The following is a 21,851-nucleotide window of genomic DNA, read 5'->3' as shown; positions in this document are numbered from 1 at the left end:
GCTAGAGAAAATATTTGTTTTTTGGGTCAGGAAGACAGTTCAAAGGAATAAAGCACAAGCCTGGAAAGTAAGGCCCCATATTACCACATGACCCCCCACCAGTACATACTTAAGTGTAGGGCCAATGGTCCCCAACATCATAAGAATAGGCCTGGTGACCTCCAGCATTACAGGCCAGAGTAGTACCACATCAGCATCCAGAAAGCACCTCTAGATGACTGAGCTCTTATTTTTAAATAAAAGGATGTATGGGGTGGGGTGAGTAACTTCCTAGTTAGCTAAATCACATAGTTAGCTAACTCTATCATTCAATATAATTGGAAAACAGTAAAACAATGGGAAAATAGAATAAATAATGTATAAAACAGTAATAAAGGCAATCTGAAAACTATATAACCAATAGAATTATGAGATTTTCTTTTTTTTTTTTTTTTTTTTTTTTTTTGGTTTTTTTTGGGCCACACCCGTTTGACGCTCAGGGGTTACTCCTGGCTATGTGCTCAGAAATCGCCCCTGGCTTGGGGGAACCATATGGGACGCCGGGGGATCGAACCGCTGTCCGTTCCTTGGCTAGCGCTTGTAAGGCAGGCACCTTACCTCCAGCGCCACCGCCCGGCCCCGAATTATGAGATTTTCAATGTAATGGACTAAACATGTTCGAATGATTTACTTAATACCTAGTCTCAATGCCAGGCATAAGCCTGACCTGAAATTAATAACTACACTGCACAGAATTAATAACCAAACATAAATTACCTTAATGGTTCCATCTTCATCTCCAAATGCAATATACTGAAGATGTGGACTCACGCAACAGCAGGTAACTTGAGCTTCAGTGAGATCATCAATTTGACCTGTTTTTCCACTAATGAGCTTATGAAAAGTAAGACACATCAGTTACTTGGCTATATGAGCAGTTTTTATTGTCTAAAATAGAGACGCCAACCGAATAAAATAAAATAAAATGCACAAAATAACCAACAAGAGGTCATAGGGGAACAACAAAGCTCTCACCTCATCTCAAAACTGCATATAGTACGTCTTGCTTTCTTTTCATTTCACTTTTGTGCTTCAAATACATTTTCATAAAATAAAATAAGCTTTAAAAGGTTTCAAAAGCCAAACTGCATCAACCACCTGAGGCACATCTGTTGGATTAGTGATCCCATAGAGAACTCTACATGGTTTCCCATTTCCTCACCAAACCCATGTTAATAGGGCTCTCATTCTTGAAGTACATTTTTCTGACATTCTTAAGATGGGCTAGTTTAAAACAGAACTGAGGTAGATCTCATATAAAAAGATTAATTCAAATTAAGTGAGTTTATATTCTGCAAATCATGATATAAAAAAGAAAATCAAGATTATTTCTCTTCTTTTATGGAAAAGAAGGGAACATTAAGAATCCATGGGGGCCAGAGAGATAGCATGGAGGTAAGGAAGGCATTTGCCTTTCATGCAGAAGAACGGTGGTTCGAATCCCGACCAGGGGTGACTTCTGAGCATAGAGCCAGGAGTAAACCCTGAGCAGTGCTGGGTGTGACCCAAAAACAAAAACAAAAACAAAAAAAAGAATCCATAAGCATAATTTGAGTGCCTGAATTCATAAGGCTTACAACAAAGCTTACCAAATTTCTTAATATTTATCAAGCTAATAATTTTTTTCAATACTGATTCAATTCAGTTACTATAAAAAAAAATACTGGTGACACCCACCAAAAATGCAGAAGTATTTGCATGCCTCAATTCACAATAACCCAAACCTGAAAACAACCCAAATGCCAAACAGATGACTGGATAAAGAAACTGTATATATACATAATGGAATATTATTTAATCATAGAAAAGATGGAGTCATGCAATTAGCTATATTGATGGATCTGGATAATTGTGCTCAGTGAAGTTACTCAGAGGGAAAGAGATGCACACAAAATGATCTCTCATATGTAGGATATAAAGAAACACAGTTGGGGAAGAACAAACATCCAAATGCAACAGAAAGTAAGAACATGAGAAGCATTTTCAGTAGAGAGCTTGCCACTTAGGGATGAAGAAAAAAAAAGAATAAGGAATAGGACAGGAAACACTGTGAAAACTGCAGAGTAAAGTGTCATTCAAGGTGGGGGCTGCTGAAAGGTGGTCAAGTTAAAGTTTTTAAAAAAGAAAGCAATGGACACAGTAAAAAAGACACCACACAGAATAGGAGAAAAATATCTGCCAACTTTGTCATCTGACAAAGATTTAATATCCAAGACATGTAAGATACTTGTAAAACTGAAGAAAGAAAAGAACTATCAACCTCATCAAAAAATGGAGATAACGGGGCCAGAGAGATAGCACAACAGTAGGGCGTTTGCCTTGCAAGCAGCCAGCCAAGGACAGACCCTGGTTCTATTCCTGGAATCCCACATGGTCCCCTGAGCCTGCCAGGGGCGATTTCTAAGCACAGAACCAGGAGTAACCCCTTAGCACCGCCAGGTGTAACCCCCACCAAAAAATGGAGATGAGGTGAACAGTACCTTCCCGAAAGAAGATAAACAGCTGGCTGAAAGGTATATGATAAAAGATTATTACTTATCATAGAAATGCAAATTAATATAACAATAAGGTACCACCTCCACCACCAGTGAGACTGGACACATAATAATAGAAAAGACCAATATTGGTAAAAGTATAAGAAAAAGGGACCTTTATCCACTGCTGGTGAGCATGTTGACTAGTTCAACCCCTTTGAAAACACTATATACAACTCAAAAAAAAAACTAAAAAATGAGCTTCCATACAACCCAGAAGTTCCACTTCTTGGTCTCAAGATTTCAGATTGTCTATTTAGTGCCCCAGTTCACTGCAGCAATATTCACAATAAGTAAATCCAGAAGCAACGCAAGTGTCTAAGAACACATTATTGGGTAAGTAAACTATTGTACATATACAATGTGGAATGCTACTTGGCTATAAAAGACACAATAATGCAGTTTTCTTCCACATAGATCGAGCTGAAGAGTATCATGCTGAGTAAAGTTAGCCAGAAGGAGAGGGACAAATACAGAATGACCTCTCCCAGACATGGTATATAAAGATACATAGTGTTGGGTTTCTGATCCTACCCTAATCAGTAATTGTGCCCTACCCTAGGGTGTGACCTGGTAATAGTATACTGGATTATTTCTTACTTGGTAATATGCTCCCCCCCTAGGGTGGTACCTGATTCTTGTGTATAAAAGCAAGGGTCTGTGGAAAGCTAGGGTTTTTTTCTGGGGCTTATTCCGGGGCTTTTTCGCTTAAGCCTTATCCACTGAATAAAGCTGATATCTCCTGAAGCCTCACTGCCTGTGAGTTTTCTACCCACATCTATCACCTCAGAACCGCCAGCTGAACAGGGTGGCAGACCTCATCCTCCATCCCACCATCATTCAGCCCCATCAAGGACTGATTTGCAACATACATAGCAAGGAAATAAAAATTGGCTAAAGGCAGCAAAACCTAAAAACTGCTCTATAGAGCAGAGCTTTGGGGGGGGATGGGGGGATAGGGGCCTTAAGTTGAAAAGAGAAAACTGGGGGCTGGGCGGTGGCGCTGGAGGTAAGGTGCCTGCCTTGCCTGCGCTAGCCTAGGACGGACCGCGGTTCGATCCCCCGGTGTCCCATATGGTCCCCCAAGAAGCCAGGAGCAACTTCTGAGCGCATAGCCAGGAGTAACCCCTGAGCGTCACAGGGTGTGGCCCAAAAACCAAAAAAAAAAAAAAAAAGAAAAGAGAAAACTGGGACCATGGTGGGGGAGGAAAGTGAGCACTGTAGTGGAGGGTATGTTGGAACATTATACTCAAAAACCTATCAGTAAGAATACCATAAATCATGGTGCTTCATATTTCTTTTAAAAAAAATTTAAGATCTCTCTTACTATATTACTACATAAATTATTTCTCAACATGAAGTAAGCAGTCCAGTATAAGGATTACAGCATCAGTAAACCACAGGTAAGTTTTCTTTATATTATTTCCCCCAGTGTGTACCAGATATACAAAATGAAGACTAAGAGCTTATTTGGAAGTTCTAGCAGAAGAGTATGGTTAAATAAGAGAATACCTCTCTAGTCCATCTCTATTCAGGGAAGGCTGTCTTCTGTCACTAAGCATGTAGCATTGGGAGAAACACACATAGAGTAAGTGCTTGGGGTAATCAAGGATTGAACCCAAGGCTCCAGTCTGCAAAACATGCAGCAGTCCTTCCTTTGAGTCATATTATTAGCCTTTACAGAACATTTGCAGACATCATAAGTGAAGAAAGTGAGTTTATTTTTGTTGATTTTCAAAGATCTATTCTTTTCCCTGCAATAATTTTTTTGCTGGTTTGCTTGAAAACCCCTTGGAAACATCAACAAATACCTCTAAACCACGATTGCAGACAAATTCTAGTTTATTCCCATAATAACAGAATGTATGCAAATTAAGGAATGTGATCATATATACCAATGGTTGCTGTTTGAAGAGAGGTATTTCCTTATTTAGTTCTAAATACTAGTGTGTTTACATCTCAGCTGAAGGGGCCAAAGAGATAGCACAATGGTAGGACATTTGCCTTGCACATGGCTGACCCAGGACCCATGGTGGTTCAATTTCTGGCATCCTATATGGTCTCCTGAGACTGCCAGGGGCGATTTCTGAGCACAGAACCAGGTGTAACCCCTGAGCGATGCCGGGTATGATACCCCACCCCCCAAAAAAAGTCTCAGCTGAAAGAAAACCCACGTTTATTGAACCAGTTGTCAAACATGTTAGGTAGATACTACAGAACTAACAGAGAAATAATACAGATAATACAGAAGTAATTCCAACCACCAGAACAACCAAGAAAAACTGTAAGTTGTGAATTCAATCAAAACCATTTTTCCTACTAACTTCTAAAATATACTTACTTGCAGACGTCGTATATTGTCAACTGCAAGAATCATCACTTCATTTTCTTGAAACAAAACATCTATTTCTTGCTTTAACACTTTAGCTGAGTTCTCACATACTTTTTTTGTCTCCCAAAGCTGATTAAGAGATTAAAAAACTAAGGTAAGAAAACAGTATCCTGTGAACAACTGGCAAAGACAAATTTTAAATCTTTCTATTTGATCATTTGTTTTTTGTTTTTTGTGCCACACCTAAAAGTGCTCAGAGTTTATTCCTGGCTCTGCACTCAGAAATTACATCTAGCAGCAGGCTCAGAGGATCATAAAGGATGCTTGGGATCAAACCAAGGTTGCCTCGTGCAAGGTGAATGCCCTACTTGCTGTACTGTTGCTCCACCACCACGTCTTAAATCTTTTTTTTTTTTTTTTTTGCTTTTTGGTCCACACCTGGTGCCGTTCAGGGTTTACTCCTGGCTATGCACTCAGAAATTGCTCCTGGGGCCCGGAGAGATAGCACAGCAGCGTTTGCCTTGCAAGCAGCCAATCCAGGACCTAAGGTGGTTGGTTCGAATTCCGGTGTCCCATATGGTCCCCCGTGCTGCCAGGAGCTATTTTGAGCAGACAGCCAGGAGTAACCCCTGAGCACCGCCGTGTGTGACCCAAAAACCAAAAAAAAAAAAAAAAAAAGAAATCGCTCCTGGCTTGGGGAACCATACGGGATGCTAGGGGATCAAAAATTCTAGGTTAGCATGTGCAAGGCAAACACCCTACCGCTTGCGCCACACTCCACAACTCCAGCCTGGTTAAATCTTTTTTTTTTTGGGGGGGGGGGTTTGGTTTTTGGTTTTTGGGTCACACCCGGCAGTGCTCAGAAATTTCTGGCTCTACGTTCAGAAATCACTCCTGGCAGGCTCAGGGGACCACATGGGATGCCAGGATTCGAACCACTGTCCTTCTGCATGCAAGGCAAATGCCTTACCTCCATGCTATCTCTCCAGCCCCCTGGTTAAATCTTTTTTTTTTTTTTTTGGTTTTTTGGGCCACACCCGGCATTGCTCAGGGGTTACTCATGGCTGTCTGCTCAGAAATAGCTCCTGGCAGGCACGGGGACCATATGGGACACCGGGATTTGAACCAACCACGTTTGGTCCTGGATCGTCTGCTTGCAAGGTAAACGCAGCTGTGCTATCTCTCCGGGTCCCCCCTGGTTAAATCTTTTTTTTTTCTTTTTTGTGGTTTTTGGGTCACACCCGGCAGTGCTCAGGGGTTATTCCTGGCTCCAGGCTCAGAAATTGCTCCTGGCAGGCACGGGAGGACCATATATGGGACGCCGGGATTCGAACCGATGACCTCCTGCATGAGAGGCAAACGCCTTACCTCCATGCTATCTCTCCGGCCCCATGGTTAAATCTTAACACAAGATACAAACTTTATATTTAAAATGCCTATGCTAGAAAATTTGCATTTGATTATATTTATATCATTTATATTATAGATCAGTGGTCCTCAAACTATGGCCCGCGGACCACATATTGTATTTGTATCTGTTTTGTTTCTTCATTGCAAAATAAGATATATGCAGTGTGCATAAGAATTCGTTCATAAGTTTTATTTTTACTATAGTCAGACCCTCCAATGGTCTGAGGGACAGTGAACAGGCCCCCTGTTTAAAAAGTTTGAGGACCCCTGTTATAGATCATAAAAATACTAATTACATACAATAGTAAGTAGTAATTAGTATCAAAAGCAATAAAGAGTAATGACAGACAAATGTATAAATTAGAGTATATATATGTATATATACATAATAGAATATTATGCAGCTGTAATAAAAAATTTTGCGCTTTGACATAACTTGGAGGAACTGGAGGATAGTATTAAGTTAAAAGGAGAAGAAAAAATACTAGATTACCTCACTCATTTGTAATATAAAGAGAAACAAAGCAAGGGAATGGACAGTATCAAATGATAATAATCCTTAGCCATTGAGTAAAAAACTAGAAATATCAAGCAAGGTAAGGGTAATGTACTGGGGAAAGAATGATGGCTTAGAAGTGATAATAGTGGACAGCACTCTGGTGAGTTGCAAGATGTGGCAACTATGTATATCAAAACTATAAGCATCAAAATTATTAAAAACGTGTACTAAACTTTAACAGTTAAATTTAATTCAAAAAAATAGAATATATATTTAAAGTAATGGATGATAAGAATCAAAATACCGTAGTATAAAATCTAATTCCACCTCAAACTGTGATTTAGGATGATTACTTGACCCAGTGGCATTCAAAAATTAAGACCTCCTACTGGTCCCCAGACATCTAATTATCAAGAAAATAAGCCTAGACTAGAATATACATCAATTGCATCACTGAAACTCTGAAAGTATGCTCGATGTTACAGTTGAATTTCTAGCTATATTTTCTTGATGAAAGAAAAAATGCAATTATAGTCATTCTGGCTCAGCGTATTGAGACAGGCACTTTATGTATCACTGATATAATCTTTGTGTCTGTTTTCTTTATAGCAAAAAAAAAAAGTTTTGAAAATTATGTAATTAGTAGTACAGCAGTACTAGAGCACTACTAGAGCAGTAGTACAGCCTGTAGGGCACTCGCATTGCACATGGTTGACCCAGGTTCAATTCCAGGATACCATATGGTCCCCTGAGCACTGCCAGGAATTAATTTAAGGTAGAGGAAAGGAGTAAAATATTACACTGAGAAATAAAAATTGAATATTAAGCTTCTTTAAATATATCAACATTGGGCCCGGAGAGATAGCACAGCGGCGTTTGTCTTGCAAACAGCCGATCCAGGACCAAAGGTGGTTGGTTCGAATCCCGGTGTCCCATATGGTCCCCGGTGCCTGCCAGGAGCTATTTCTGAGCAGACAGCCAGGAGTAACCCCTGAGCACCGCCAGGTGTGACCCAAAATCCAAAAAAAAAAAAAATAATAATAATAATATATATATTTATATATATATATATATCAACATATAATCAACATATAATCCATACTTCTCCTGCACTTGATCCATGGTAATATTCAATAAACATATAAAAAAGGACTGAAACTATTAAGTATAGTCCATATAATAGCTTTTTTTTTTTTTGGTTTTTGGGTCACACCCTGGGGCGCTCAAGAGTTACTCCTGGCTCTATGCTAAGAAGTTGCTCCTGGCAGGGTTGGAGGACCATATGGGATGCCAGGATTCTAACAGGAGTGCGTCTTGTGTTGGCTGCATGCAAGGTAAACGCCTTACTGCTGTGCTATCCCTCCAGCCCCCTATAATAGCATTTTTAAAGATAAATATAAACCTAGTATCTTCCTATTTACACTAATGCCCATCAACTTTTTTTTACTTTTGAGGCTGACTTTACTTTCAGTAAATGTGTAAGATGAAAGTGTAAATATTTCTCACCCTGATTGTCTGGTCATCAGAAGATGTCAAAAAGGATAGTCCATCAGGAGAAAACATCACACAATGAACCCAGCTTAAATGTCCTCTGCAATCAGCTACTTTTAGGCAGGACTCCATATTCCACAACTACAGAATAAACAAACCACATAGAAAATCAAATTCATAAATATAGTGAATAGATTATGGAATACTGATAAGGATGAATAAGCAGTTTAACTTCTATTAATACAGCAAAAACACTAGAAAAATACAAAAAAACTTATAACTATTACTAAATTATTTTAACAGAAAAATACCATAACTAACCCAAGTAACCATCAACACAAAATCAACTTAACTATATAAATCATATAATGGAATAATTGCAGTAGTAAAACTGAATTAACATTGGTGGAGGAGAGTGGACAATGGTGAAGGAACTGGTATTGGAACACACTGTATGCCTAATACTCAATCACAAATAACTTTATATTCCATAGTGACTAAATAGATTTTTAATAAGCTAAACACTTCCTGCTAGACACTAATTTCTGGGCTGGGATGTATTGTTTGCAGGAAAAAAGACAGTATGCATATATACACATACATTTTTGTAGAAGAATGTATATGTGTATGTAATAATGGCAACTGTAGTTAATAATATTGTATCTTTGGAAACTGCTCAGAGAGTAGAGCTTGAAAGTTTTCATCACATGTGTTAAGTACAGAGGGTAGAATGCTTGCTTTGCATGTAGCCATGCCAGGTTCAATTCTTGGCATCCCATATGGATTCCCAAGCACCACCAGAAGTGATCCCTGAGTACAGAATTGGAGGAACCCCTGAGTACTGCAGAGTACTGTCTGCTCAAAAAAAAAGTTCTCATCACAAGGATATTTGTGATTATGTATAGTAAAAAATATTGATTAAAAATATTGTGGTGATCACTCCACAATAATTACAAACTAATATAATATCACATCTAGATTATACATCAAGTTATAATTTTAAAAAAAGGAAGGGAGCTTTAATGCTGCCACTGCTGGTCAGAATATGCTGAACCCTGGTCATCCACTGCCACTCACTCTCAGGACCCAAAACAAAAATGATAAATTATAAATTAATTTTCAAGGGGCCAGAAAGACAGTACAGTGGGTAGAGCATTTGCCTTGTATGCAGCTGGCACAGGTTTGATTCCATGCAACCTTTATGGTTCCCAGAGCCTGCAAAGAGTTAATTCCTGATTGCAGAACCAGGAGGTACACCTATATACTGCCATGTGTGGTCCAAAACAAAATTAATTAATTAAGAAAAAAAACAGGGATGAAAGACTTTCATAAAAACATAAACATGTAAATGTCTAATGTGGAATCACATAGATGTTTAAACTACTTTTCTAAAATCAATTTTAAAAATAAGTGGAACATAACTAGCTTCCAATGACTTTCTACTGTTATGTAATCCTCATTTCAACTGACTGCAAAAGTCCTACAATAAATAAACGTCCTAATTATACATGTAACTAATTTTATTACTAGTTGTTCTTATTATAAATTGCTTTGTCTATATCAGTGTGGCTATATTTTGTGTGAGTTCTGCTGTAAATTACTCAGATATACTTCAGTCTAATGAAATTCATGTGTGCCTCGGTTCCTCTCAGTACACTCTGAATTACAGACCTACTTATGATTTCAGACTTAATGTGGACAAAATATACCCATGTCTTTCAATCAGTAAAAATTCAATCAGCAAAAATTAATTCTAAGAAATTTTCTCTAGAGTCCAAGCTGAGACTTGTAGAGCTAAAAAACAAAAATGAGAATAGTTTTACAATATACTGTCCCCCACCCTTCAGATCTCTCCCTTCTTGCTCTCAGCCATCATTTATCACTCAAGCCTTCAAAACCAAGTCCCCTCAATACAAGGAAAGACTGTTGAACCTACCTATGAATAATAAAGGATTAAGTGCTTTAAAAGTGATAGGCCTCAAAGAAGTCTTCAATGAGAAATGCCAATGTCAATGACTATAGAATCAAATCTGAATAAATAGGACTACATTTTGATGTAGTTTCTGTGTAACAAAAGAAACAAGGGCTAAAACCAGAAGATAGCTGAGTGGGAGAAAATTTTTACACTGAACACATTAGATAATGGTTTGATATCTAGGATATACAAAGTACTCACAAAGGTTAACTCCACAAAAACAAAAATAAAAAAATGGGGCACGAAAATGAACTGACACTTCTCTGAGGAAGACCAACAGATGAACCAATAGGCACAAGACCAACAGGCATGAATGCTCATCATTCATTAAGGAAATCAAAATCAAGGCAACAATGAGATATCATCTCACACTAGTGAGGATGGCATATATCAAAAATAATGGGATCAATCTCTACTGGTGGGGATGTATTGAGAATGGGACTCTCATCCACTGCTGGTGGGAATGCTACCTGATCCAACTCCTATGAAAAACAGTTTGGAGAGTTCTCAGGACACTCAAAATTGAGCTGCTAAATGACCCAGTAATCCCTCTTTTGGGTACTATCCCCAGCACAGAAAAACATTCACCCAAAAGCATGTATGCACACACTGCTATTCACTGCAGCACTCTGTACAATACCTAAGACTTGGAATCAACCTAGATGTCAAACAACAGATGCGCGGACATGAAGATGTACTGCATATATACAATAAAATACTATATAGCTGTAGTCATGCAATTTGTAGCAACATGAATGGAACTGGAAGATATTATGTTAAATCAAGTAAGCCAGAGAAGAAGGATAAATATAGAATACCACTTATATATGGCATTTAGAATAACTGATTGAAGGAATGCAATGATTTAAATGGAAGTTGTCTCAAACAACTTGGCCCAGAGGAAAAGAAAAAGGAAGGAAGGAAGGAAGGAAGGAAGGAAGGAAGGAAGGAAGGAAGGAAGGAAGGAAGGAAGGAAGGAAGGAAGGAAGGAAGGAAGGAAGGAAGGAAGGGAAAGAGAGAGGGGGGAGGGAGGGAGGAAGGAAGGAAGGGAAGGAAGGAAGGAAGGAAGGAAGGAAGGAAGGAAGGAAGGAAGGAAGGAAGGAAGGAAGGAAGGAAGGAAGGAAGGAAGGAAGGAAGGAAGGAAGGAAGGAAGGAAGGAAGGAAGGAAGGAAGGAAGGCAAGAAGAAAGAAAGAAAGAAAGAAAGAAGAAAGAAAGAAAGAAAGAAAGAAAGAAAGAAAGAAAGAAAGAAAGAAAGAAAGAAAGAAAGAAAGAAAGAAAGAAAGAAAGAAAGAAAGAAAGAAAGAAAGAAAGAAAGAAAGAAAGAAAGAAAGAAAGAAAGAAAGAAAAAGAGAGAGAAAGAGAGAAAGAGAAAAAGAAAGAAACTGAGTGGAGGAGGAGAAAAACAAATATGAAAATATAGGAGCAAAGTGGTCTCAGGTACATTGGTAGAAAAAAAAAATAGAGACAACTTAATATCCATGCCAAAGTTAACTCAATGGAATCAAGAGACCCAAACACTATCTAAACTTTAAATGGGCCTGTTTTACTGGCAGGCTGTTATACACGCAGGGTGGCGGTTGGGAAACACTGAGAACATAGTGGAGGGAGGTTGACACTGGTGGTGGGATTGGCCCTGATCCATAGTGTGTATGAAATGCAACTTTTAAGGATTTTGTAAATCACAATGGTTTCTATAAATTTAAAAAATAAAATAAAGTAAAATACTTAAGCAAATAAAAAAAAATACCTAGGAGTTTACAAAGCTCATCCATTTACATCTGAATCTCATGCTGAAGGGCTAAAAAGATCAGCACCTCTCCCTCTAAATACTCACAATGAGTGAGGAAAAGATTGACAAACTAGCGATACACACACACAAATATATATATATAAGCACAGAAGTTGAATTAGTCCTTGTAGTAGCCAAGTTTCCTTTCAAGAGAGCTCGTGAACCAATCAAACTTCCCTATTACTAGATAAGACCCAAACCCATCTCTTTGGACTGGGATCATAAAAGATAAGACCTACTCAAGGAACAAATAGTATAAATTTTGAACAAACTGATACATCTTTGAAGAAAAAATATAGAAAATCCATTACTGAAAGATTAATACAGTGATTTTAAGTGGGATATTCCAGAGTTGGAAAGGTACAGATTTTAAATAAAAATTCTATCAAGTGGATATAGAATTTAAAATATGATTGATGGTCATTTTATTCATTAGTGCTTAACACCCTATATTAACCAATTCTACATCTAATTTCCATGTTATCTTTTTCCATAATCTAAGTAAAATGAATCAACTTCACCTCTCATCAATTCTATTATGGGATGATCTACAGGAATGGTGTTTGATAAATGCCATGTTGCAGCCTGACAAAACCATGATAATTTGTTTCTCCAGACCTTAGATCATGCTGGCCACTCAATAAAGTATGGTGAATGGTACCATCATCCCCAGGAACACTGTCAAATCAAGTCTTCCATAGCTGCTAAAGAAATGAAATTGGCTATCTAGTTTAATATTCTAAGCTATAGGTCACTATACTGTGAAGAAAATATGACTTATCAAGCAAATTTTCTGGTAGTTAATGGTGTACACAGCACACTGTTGGCCAACCTTATATTTCTGGATACCTTGACTTCACAGAATAAATACTGTACTCACCTCCACACAGTACTGGGATAGAGTCACCACTGCTAAATGATTATGAGGGGAGAAGTCACAATACTGAATGGTACTGTTATGGCCTGTGTGGACTTCTGCCAACAAGCTGCTAGTATGAATGTCAAAAAGCTGTCAACATAAAACAGAGAAATGTCTATAAGAGTAAAATATTCTTAAGGTTATAGCTATATTTCATCTAATTTCTAAAGCAATGTCCCCTCTTTCAAAGAAAAAAATGTTCTAAAGAAATGCTTGAATTATGGATAATTGGCATAACTATATTTCACATTAAAATTAAGATATAAGAAATTACATGTACTTTTGGGGGTGAGGGACACACCTGGCAGTGCTCAGTTTATGACTGGCTCTACACTCTGGCAGTGCTCAAATGACCATATATGGTGGCAAGGATCAAATCCAGGCCAATCAAGCAAGGCAAGCACCCTACCTGCTGTACTATTTCTCTGGCCCTAACTTATACTTTTAAAAGACTGCTCTTCTCAATACCTATCTATGAAATGTATCACAGATGATTTTTAATGCCAACCTAAAAATAAATTTTTGTGAATGAATGAATGGGTTAAATTAACATACAGAGCAGCTTCCCTTCATTTTTATCTAAGAGAAAATAAATACTCATAAATAAGATCAAAATCATAGAACAGAAGATTTATAAAATGAAATTAGTAGAATCTATTTCACTTATGTGTTTCTGAATTACTCTATCACAATGAACTTATTTTCCATTTTGGAACCCAATAAAGCTAGTTTTGAGTAACTCTGTGTTTTCCATTTTCTTTTTTTTTTTTTTTTTTTTGGTTTTTGGTTTTTGGGCCACACCCGGCAGTGCTCAGGGGTTACTCCTGGCTGTCTGCCTGCTCAGAAATAGCTCCTGGCAGGCACAGGGGACCATATGGGACCCCGGGATTCAAACCAACCACCTTTTGGGGCTGGATCGGCTGCTTGCAAGGCAAACGCCGCTGTGCTATCTCTCCGGGCCCCATTTTCATTTTTCAAATACTTTTACGTGCTAAACAACAGTCTTCTAAAGTTTTTGACAAATAAAAAATTACGTCCAGCAATATACATTATACCAATATAAGAGGCAGGCAGTTTTCAGGAAGAAAAGCTTCCAGTAGGAACCATGAAAACATTGTGTCAATGCACCAGATGGTAAGGCACAGCATCAGGAACCAACAAGGGACAAGAAATCATACTAAAAATACTTCCCAGGACAGATCATGCTTAAAAAATTAATGTCTGAGAGCAAAAATGAAAATTGCTGGGGCTGGAGAGATAGTATGGAGATAAGGCGTTTGCCTTACATGAAGGATGGTGGTTCAAATCCCGGCATCCCATATGGTTCCCCAAGCCTGCCAGGAACGACTTCTGAGCGTAGAGCCAGAAGTAACTCCTGAGCGCTACCGGGTATGACCCAAAAAACAAAAAACACAAAAAAAAAAAAAAAAGAAAAAAGAAAAGAAAAGAAAAGAAAATTGCTTATGTGAAATAGGTAATTGTGAGCCAGTGTGATAACACAGCAGGTAGGGTATTTGCCTTGCACGTGGCTGACCTGGGTTAGATCCCCAGCATCCCAAGCCTACAAGGAGAGATTTCTGAGCACATAGCCAGGAGTAACCCTTGAGCAACTCTGGGTGAGGCCCCCCCAAGAAAAGAAAAACAGAAATTGGCAACTGTCCTAAGTAATTAAATTTTTTAGGTGGGGAGATACTCAAAGGGCTGGATGGAACACCTATTTTGTATGCAGGACTCTCAGGTTTGATCCCAGGCACTTTAAGCACTGCCAGGACTGGCCCCAAGGACTACTGTGTGACCCAAAACATAAAAGAAAAAGAAAATAATTATTACACATAGGTAAAGATTGGGGTAGCTGAGGCTGGAGAGATAGCATGGAGGTAAGGCATTTGCCTTGCATGCAGAAGGTCAATGGTTTGAATTCCAGCATCCCAGATGGTCCCCAGAGCCTGCCAGCACTCAGGGGTTACTCCTGGCTGTCTGCTTAGAAATAGCTCCTGGCAGGCACGGGGGACCATATGGGACACCGGGATTCGAACCAACCACCTTAGGTCCTGGATCGGCTGCTTGCAAGGCAAACACCACTGTGCTATCTCTCCGGGCCCCCAGGAGGGATTTCTGAGCGTAGATCCAAGAGTAACCCCTGAGCGCTGCCTGGTGTGGCCCAAAAACCAAAAATATAAAGATTGGGGTAGCTTTATCTTAGCTTTTTAAAATAAAAAGCCTATCTACAGATTAAAAGAAGACATCTCATATAATTAGTTTCCTTTCTACTATCTCTGTGAGTTTTATATAACTATATGGAATATTTCAACTTTCTTATTTAAAATGATAGTATCTCAAGTGAGGAAATATAGCACCAGTTGGCAAAGAATACACACTTTCAGTTATAAAATGAATAACATTTGAGGATCTCACTGACAATAGTCAATAACTTCATAAATAAAATTTATACAACTTAAAAGTTCTCAAGTAGGGGCCGGAGAGATAGAACAATGGTAGGGTATTTGCCTTGCATATAGCCAACCCAGGACTGACCTGGATTTGATTCCCAGCATCCTATATGGTCCCCGAGCCTGTCAGGAGCGATTCCTGAACACAGACCCAGGAGTAACCCGAATGCCGTCAGGTGTGGCCCAAAAACAAAAACAAAAATATGTTCTCAAGTAGACCAGAGAGATAGTAGAGAAAGTAGGACACTTGCCTTTTATGTGGCTCAACCTGGGTTCAATTCCCCGGCATCCCATATGGATACAAAAAGGACACAGAAAAAGTTCCCCTTTTGAAATAAATTTAGAAAACATTGGATTAAACAAGTCCCTCTGTACTGTAAAAATTCTTTGTTGTTTCAGTTTTGTTTGGGGACTACACCCTGTTGTACCCAGGGCTAACTCCCAGGTCTATGCTAAAGTATCACTCCTGGCAAGGCTCAGGGGACTATATGTGGTGCCAGTAATTGAACTTGGGTCAAACACATGCAAAACAAGTCTCCTTCCTGCCCTACAACTGCTCCATTCTGTACTCAAGACTTGGTAAGGCATTACATATTCAGGTACACAGTGAGCAGGGAAAGCAAGACATAAGATTTCCCAAACCTGAATGAACACAGATATCTTTCCTCATAAAGCTCAAACATTTCCAGGAGCAGATAAGCTAAAAATCCTTCCCAAAATTATACATCTAACTTTATCAATAAACTATAAAAATCTGTAAGTTTTCATTTTTTAAATCGAACTAAATTTGACTTTTTACAGTCCTAGGAATTGAACTCAGAGCCTCACTTGCAAGACAAGCGCACTCTCACAAGCCACATCCCCAGCCCGTAAGTTGACTTTAAAAATTACTAAAACTTAGGACCAGAGCAATAGAACAGTGGATAAGATGTGCATGCTCTACATGCAGCCAAGCTGGGTTTGATCCTTGGGACCCCATATGATCCCCCGAACTCTACTAGCAGTGATCCCTGAGTGCAGAACCAAAAGTAAACCCAGAACACCACCAGGTATGGCCCAAAAGCCAAAAATAAAAATAGAATAAAATGCTAATACTTACAAAGATCTTATTTTTTGCTGCTACCATTATCTTGGCACCATCAGCAAACCATGAACAACATTTCACTATTACTTCAATGTCTTCTTGAGGCTCCTCTGAATTTAGGAAGAACTGCTTCACATTGATGCTTTTGCTTTCATTTGCTGATTTCACGTCCCACAGCTTTGAATTGTAAACATTGAAAAAAAATAATTTTATTTTAATCCCAAAAGACGCCATTTGAATTCTACCTGTCACACAAAACTATTCATTTCAAATGATTTGCCTCATGCATGGTTTTTTTCCTGCATGTTTTCAATTAATCATTTTTGTTTCATTCAGCACTTTCCTTATAAAGGAGAGAAAAAACCATAAAAGTATGCTCAAAATTTAGAATTCAGAGCAGAAAATGTTAAAAAGATCTTGTATGATGTGGAGAAGGTTATAGATTAGGTGTCATCAGTTAAGAAGTGAGTAATGAGACAGACTCATCTCTTGCCACTGCTGCCCTCTGCTGTACCAAGCATGAAGCTGGCTTCACATTTACAGAATACAATGCCTGGACACAACATAGGAACCCATTCTAGCTAAGCTGTATCCAGGATACAGAAGAAATCCCTGAAAACACACAACATAGACAACAAAAGGAAAATTATCCTTCGTACACTTGGGAGGGCTATACCTAAGCTCTAAAACAATAGGGACCTAAAGATGGACACAAAGCCTTACTCATTCCCAAGCACAGTTCTGTGAATCACTGGAGTTCAAGAAAATCCATCTTCACTCCCGAAGCCATCAGTGTCCCAGACTTAGAGTCATAATGGCTGCCAGGCTCAGGCCATCATCAATCATAGACAAGAACAAGCACCAAAAGAGTTGCTGCTCAGGCTGTAACTCAGCACCAAGTTAACACATTTTATTTGCCAGGCACACATTTTAAAAAGAAGTATAGCTTATAGAGACAGACAGAAAGAAAACCAAAACCTTTCCCCCTCACAACAGAGACAATTTCCTTCCGTGATACTAAAGAAAAAACAATTCTCTAAATATAAATACAAGACACTTTAGTCATATTCACAAGAATATAAGTCATACTGCCACTGCTTTTGCAAACCCAGATGAGTTTTGCATCATGATCATGATCATTCTCCTACTCCAGGTGTCATACCTGATGGGAGGTGGGTGGGAACAAGTTGGGCAGAGGTATCATCGCCAGTGGCAGAGGGCCGTCCCCTTCTTAGTCCAGTTATTGTAGCAACTGGTGTGGGAGTGGCCTCCCCTGTCAAAGGAGACTTGCAACTTAATTCTCCAACAAGTGGACACTGATCTGAGATGTTATCATTTTTCTATCAGGAAGTTAAAAGAAAAAGTTGTCTCTTTAGCCGAAGATGCTCGCCAAAACAGGCAGCGACTGGACCTACTCTTCCTGAAGGAAGGAAGGTTGTGCCTGAGGGAACAATGTTGTTTCTATGCTAACAAACAGGGGTCATCTGTAAGACATTGCATCAGGTTGAGGCCAGTATGAAGCAGCAGCAGAAAGATTCTGCTTCCTGGTATGAACAGTGGTTCATTCAATTACCCTGATAATCGCCCTGGCTGAGCCACTGTTCATTTTTTGATGACTTTCTTAGTAGGTTCTTTGCAAAATTAATTTCCTCACCCACTTCATTCAGGCACACATGGTGCAGTTAAGAGCATGTGCTTACACATCAGGAAAGAAGAAGGGGCATACCTGAATAGCTTAATGATGCAGCTCATAGAATTAGAAAGTCCTTTCTAACAAAAGGACCCAAAAATAGAAAGACAGAAGGTCATTACAAAGCTGAGAGCAAAAGGACCCAAAAATAGAAAGACAGAAGGTCATTACAAAGCTGAGAGCAGAAATCAATGAAGTGGAAACTCGAAAAACAATCCAAAAGATCAATGAAAGAAGAGTTGGTTCTTTGAAAAAATAAACAAGATTGATATACTACTGGCAAAACTAACAAAAGAGAGAGAGAGAGAGAGAGAGAGAGAGAGAGAGAGAGAGAGAGAGAGAGAAATTTGGTAACTCGTATTAGGAATGAAAAAGAAGAGATCACTACTGATATGGTAGAGATCCAAAGGGTAATCAGAAACTACTTTGAGAAACTCTATGCCACTAAAAATGAAAACCTGGAAGAAATGGATAAATTTTTGGACTCTTATAATCTTCCACGGTTGCATGAAGAGGATATAGCATATCTAAACACACCCATCACTATTGAGAAAATTAGGACAGTAATCAAATGCCTGCCCAAAAACAAAAGTCCAGGCCCAGATGGATTTACTAATGAATTCTTTCAAACCTTTCAAGAGGAACTTCTACCAATCCTGGCAAGACTCTCATAAATCGAAAAAACAGGAACACTTCCAAATAGCTTTTATGAAGCCAACATCACCTTGATACCTAAACCAGACAGAGATGCTACAAAAAAAGAAAATTACAGACAATATCACTGATGAATACAGATGCAAAGACCCTCAACAAAATCCTGGCAAACAGGATTCAATGCTTCATTAAGAAGATCATCCACTACGATCAAGTACGTTTCATCCCAGGAATGCAAGGCTGGTTTAACATCCGTAAATCTATCAACATAATACGACAACATCAACAAGAAAAACAGAAATCACATGATCAGGGCCGGAGAGATAGCACATCGCGTTTGCCTTGCAAGCAGCCAATTCAGGACCAAAGGTGGTTGGTTCGAATCCCGGTGTCCATATGGGTCCCCCGTGCCTGCCAGGAGCTATTTCTGAGCAGACAGCCAGGATGGTAACCCCCTGAGCACCGCCGGGTGTGGCCCAAAAACCAAAAAAAAAAAAAAAAAAAAAAAAAAAAAAGAAATCACATGATCATATCAATAGATGCAGATAAAGCATTTGATAAGGTCCAACACCCATTCTTGATCAAAACTCTCAGCAAGATGGGAATGGAAGGAACCTTTCTCAATATAGTTAAGGCCATCTACCACAAGCCAGAGGTAAATATTGTCCTCAATAGAAAAAAAACTGAAAGAAAGCCTTTCTCTCTAAATTCTGGCTCAAGACAATGCTGTCCTCTCTCAGCACTCCTATACAACATAGCACTGGAAGTACTTGCTATAGCGATTAGGCAAGAAAAAGATATCAAGGGGAAGCCAGAAAGGAAAGGAAGAAGTCAAGTTCTCGCTGTTTGCAGATGACATGATACTCTACCTAGAAAACCCTAAAGTCTCTACGAAAAAAGCTTCTAGAAACAAGTAGACTCATGTAGCAAGGTGGCAGGCTACAAAATTAACACACAAAAATCAATGGCCTTTCTATACACCAATATTAATAGGGAAGACCACGGACAATTAAGAAAACAACCCCATTCACAGATAGTGCCACACAAACTCAAAATATAGGAATCAACTTGACTAAAAATGTGAAGGACCTATACAAAGAAAACTATAAAACTCCTGCTCTAAGAAATAAGAGAGGACCACGCGGAAATGGAAGCACATACCAAGCTCATGGATTGGCAGGATTAACATCATTAAAATGGCAATACTCCCCAAGCATTGTACAGATTTAATGCAATTCCTCTAAAGATACCCATGACATTCTTCAAAGAAGGTGGATCAGGCACTTTTGAAATTCATTTGGAACAATAAACACCCTAAAATAGCTAAAGCAAATCATTGGGAAAAAGAATATGGGAGAGAATTACTTTCCTCCAACTTTAAACTGACTACAAAGCAATAGTTATCAAAACAGCACGGTATTGGAATAAAGACAAGGCCCTCAGATCAGATGGAATAGGCTTGAATACTCAGAGAAATGTTCCCCAGACATATAATCACCTAATTTTTGATAAAGGAGCAAGAAAATCCTAAATGGAGCAAAGAAAAGCCTCTTCACAAGTGGTGTTGGCACAACTGGCTAGCCACTTGCAAAAAAAAGATTGAACTTAGACCCCCAGCTAACATCATGTATGAAGGTTAAATCCAAAATGGATAAAAGACCTCAATATCAGACCCGAAATCATAAGATTATATAGAACAACACGTAGGTAAAACACTCCAGGACATTGAGACTAAAGGCATCTTCAAAGAGGAAACTGCACTCTCCAAGCAAGTGAAAGCAGAAATTAACAGATGGGAATATATTAAACTGAGAAGCTTCTGCACCTCAAAAGAAATAGCGCCCAGGATACAAGAGTCCCCCACTGAGTGGGAGAAACTATTCACCCAATATCCATCAGACAAGGGACTAATATCCAAAAATATACAAGCACTGACAGAAATTTACAAGAAAAAACATCTAATCCCATCAAAAATGGGAGAAGAAATGGACAGACACTTTGACAAAGAAGAAATACAAATGGGCCAAAAGACACATGGAAAAATGCTCCACATCAACTAATCATCAGGGAGATGTAAATCAAAACAACTGTGAGGGTATCATCTCACATCCCAGATGATTGGCACACATCACAAAGAATGAGAACAAGCAGTGTTGGCGGAGAGTGGAGAGAAAGGAACTCTTATCCACTGCTGGTGGGAATGCCGTCGAGTTCAACCTTTATGGAAAGCAATATGGAGATTCCTCCAAAAACTGGAAAATCGAGCTCCCATATGACCCTGCTATACCACGTCCTAGGAATATAACCCTAGGAACACAAAAATACAATACAAAAATCCCTTCCTTACACCTATATATCATTGCAGCACTATTTACCAATAGCAAGACTCTGGAAACAGCCAAGATACCCTTCAACAGATAAATGGCTAAAGAAACTGTGGTACATATACATAATGAAATATTATGCAGCTGTCATGAGAGATGGAGTCATGGAATCTATTATGCTGAGTGAAATAAGTCAGAGAGAATGAGAAAGACACAGAATGGTCTCACTCATCTATGGGTTTTAAGAAAAATGAAAGACATTCTTGCAATAATAACTTTCAGACACGAAAGGGAAAAGAGCTGCATGTTACAGCTCAACCTCATGAAGCTCACCCACAAACAGGGATGAGTTTAGAGAAATAACTACGTTTTGAACTATCCTAATAATGAGAATGTACAAGGGAAATAGAAAGCCCTGTCTAGTGTACAGGTGGGGGGTTGGGGTGGGGAGGAGGGAGATTTGGGACATGGTGATGGGAAATGTGTGCACTAGATGATGGATGGTGTTCTTTACATGACCTGAAACCCAAACACAATCATGTATATAATAAAGTTGTTTAAATAAAAAAAAAAAAAAAAAGGAAAAAAAAAGAGCATGTGCTTAGGGGAGCCGGCGAGGGTGGCGCTAGAGGTAAGGTGTCTGTCTTGCAAGCGCTAGCG

General features: G+C 38.9%; 1 protein-coding gene across 1 annotated transcript in view; it reads right to left on the bottom strand.

Annotated features, from left to right (window-relative positions):
- The window catches only part of APAF1 (apoptotic peptidase activating factor 1), a 129,550-nt gene that overhangs the window by 43,540 nt on the left and 64,159 nt on the right, over window positions 1-21,851 (bottom strand). The window contains exons 17-21 of the mRNA XM_049782865.1: window positions 16,539-16,700; window positions 12,951-13,079; window positions 8,321-8,446; window positions 4,915-5,034; window positions 757-873 (exon numbers count right to left, since the gene is read on the bottom strand). Of these exons, the coding sequence (XP_049638822.1) occupies window positions 757-873; window positions 4,915-5,034; window positions 8,321-8,446; window positions 12,951-13,079; window positions 16,539-16,700 (654 nt within the window). The remainder of the gene's footprint in view (window positions 1-756; window positions 874-4,914; window positions 5,035-8,320; window positions 8,447-12,950; window positions 13,080-16,538; window positions 16,701-21,851) is intronic.

The sequence above is a fragment of the Suncus etruscus genome, chromosome 11, assembly GCF_024139225.1.
Source record: "Suncus etruscus isolate mSunEtr1 chromosome 11, mSunEtr1.pri.cur, whole genome shotgun sequence".
Taxonomy (NCBI): domain Eukaryota; kingdom Metazoa; phylum Chordata; class Mammalia; order Eulipotyphla; family Soricidae; genus Suncus; species Suncus etruscus.
This window is presented reverse-complemented; position numbering and strand designations above follow the sequence as displayed.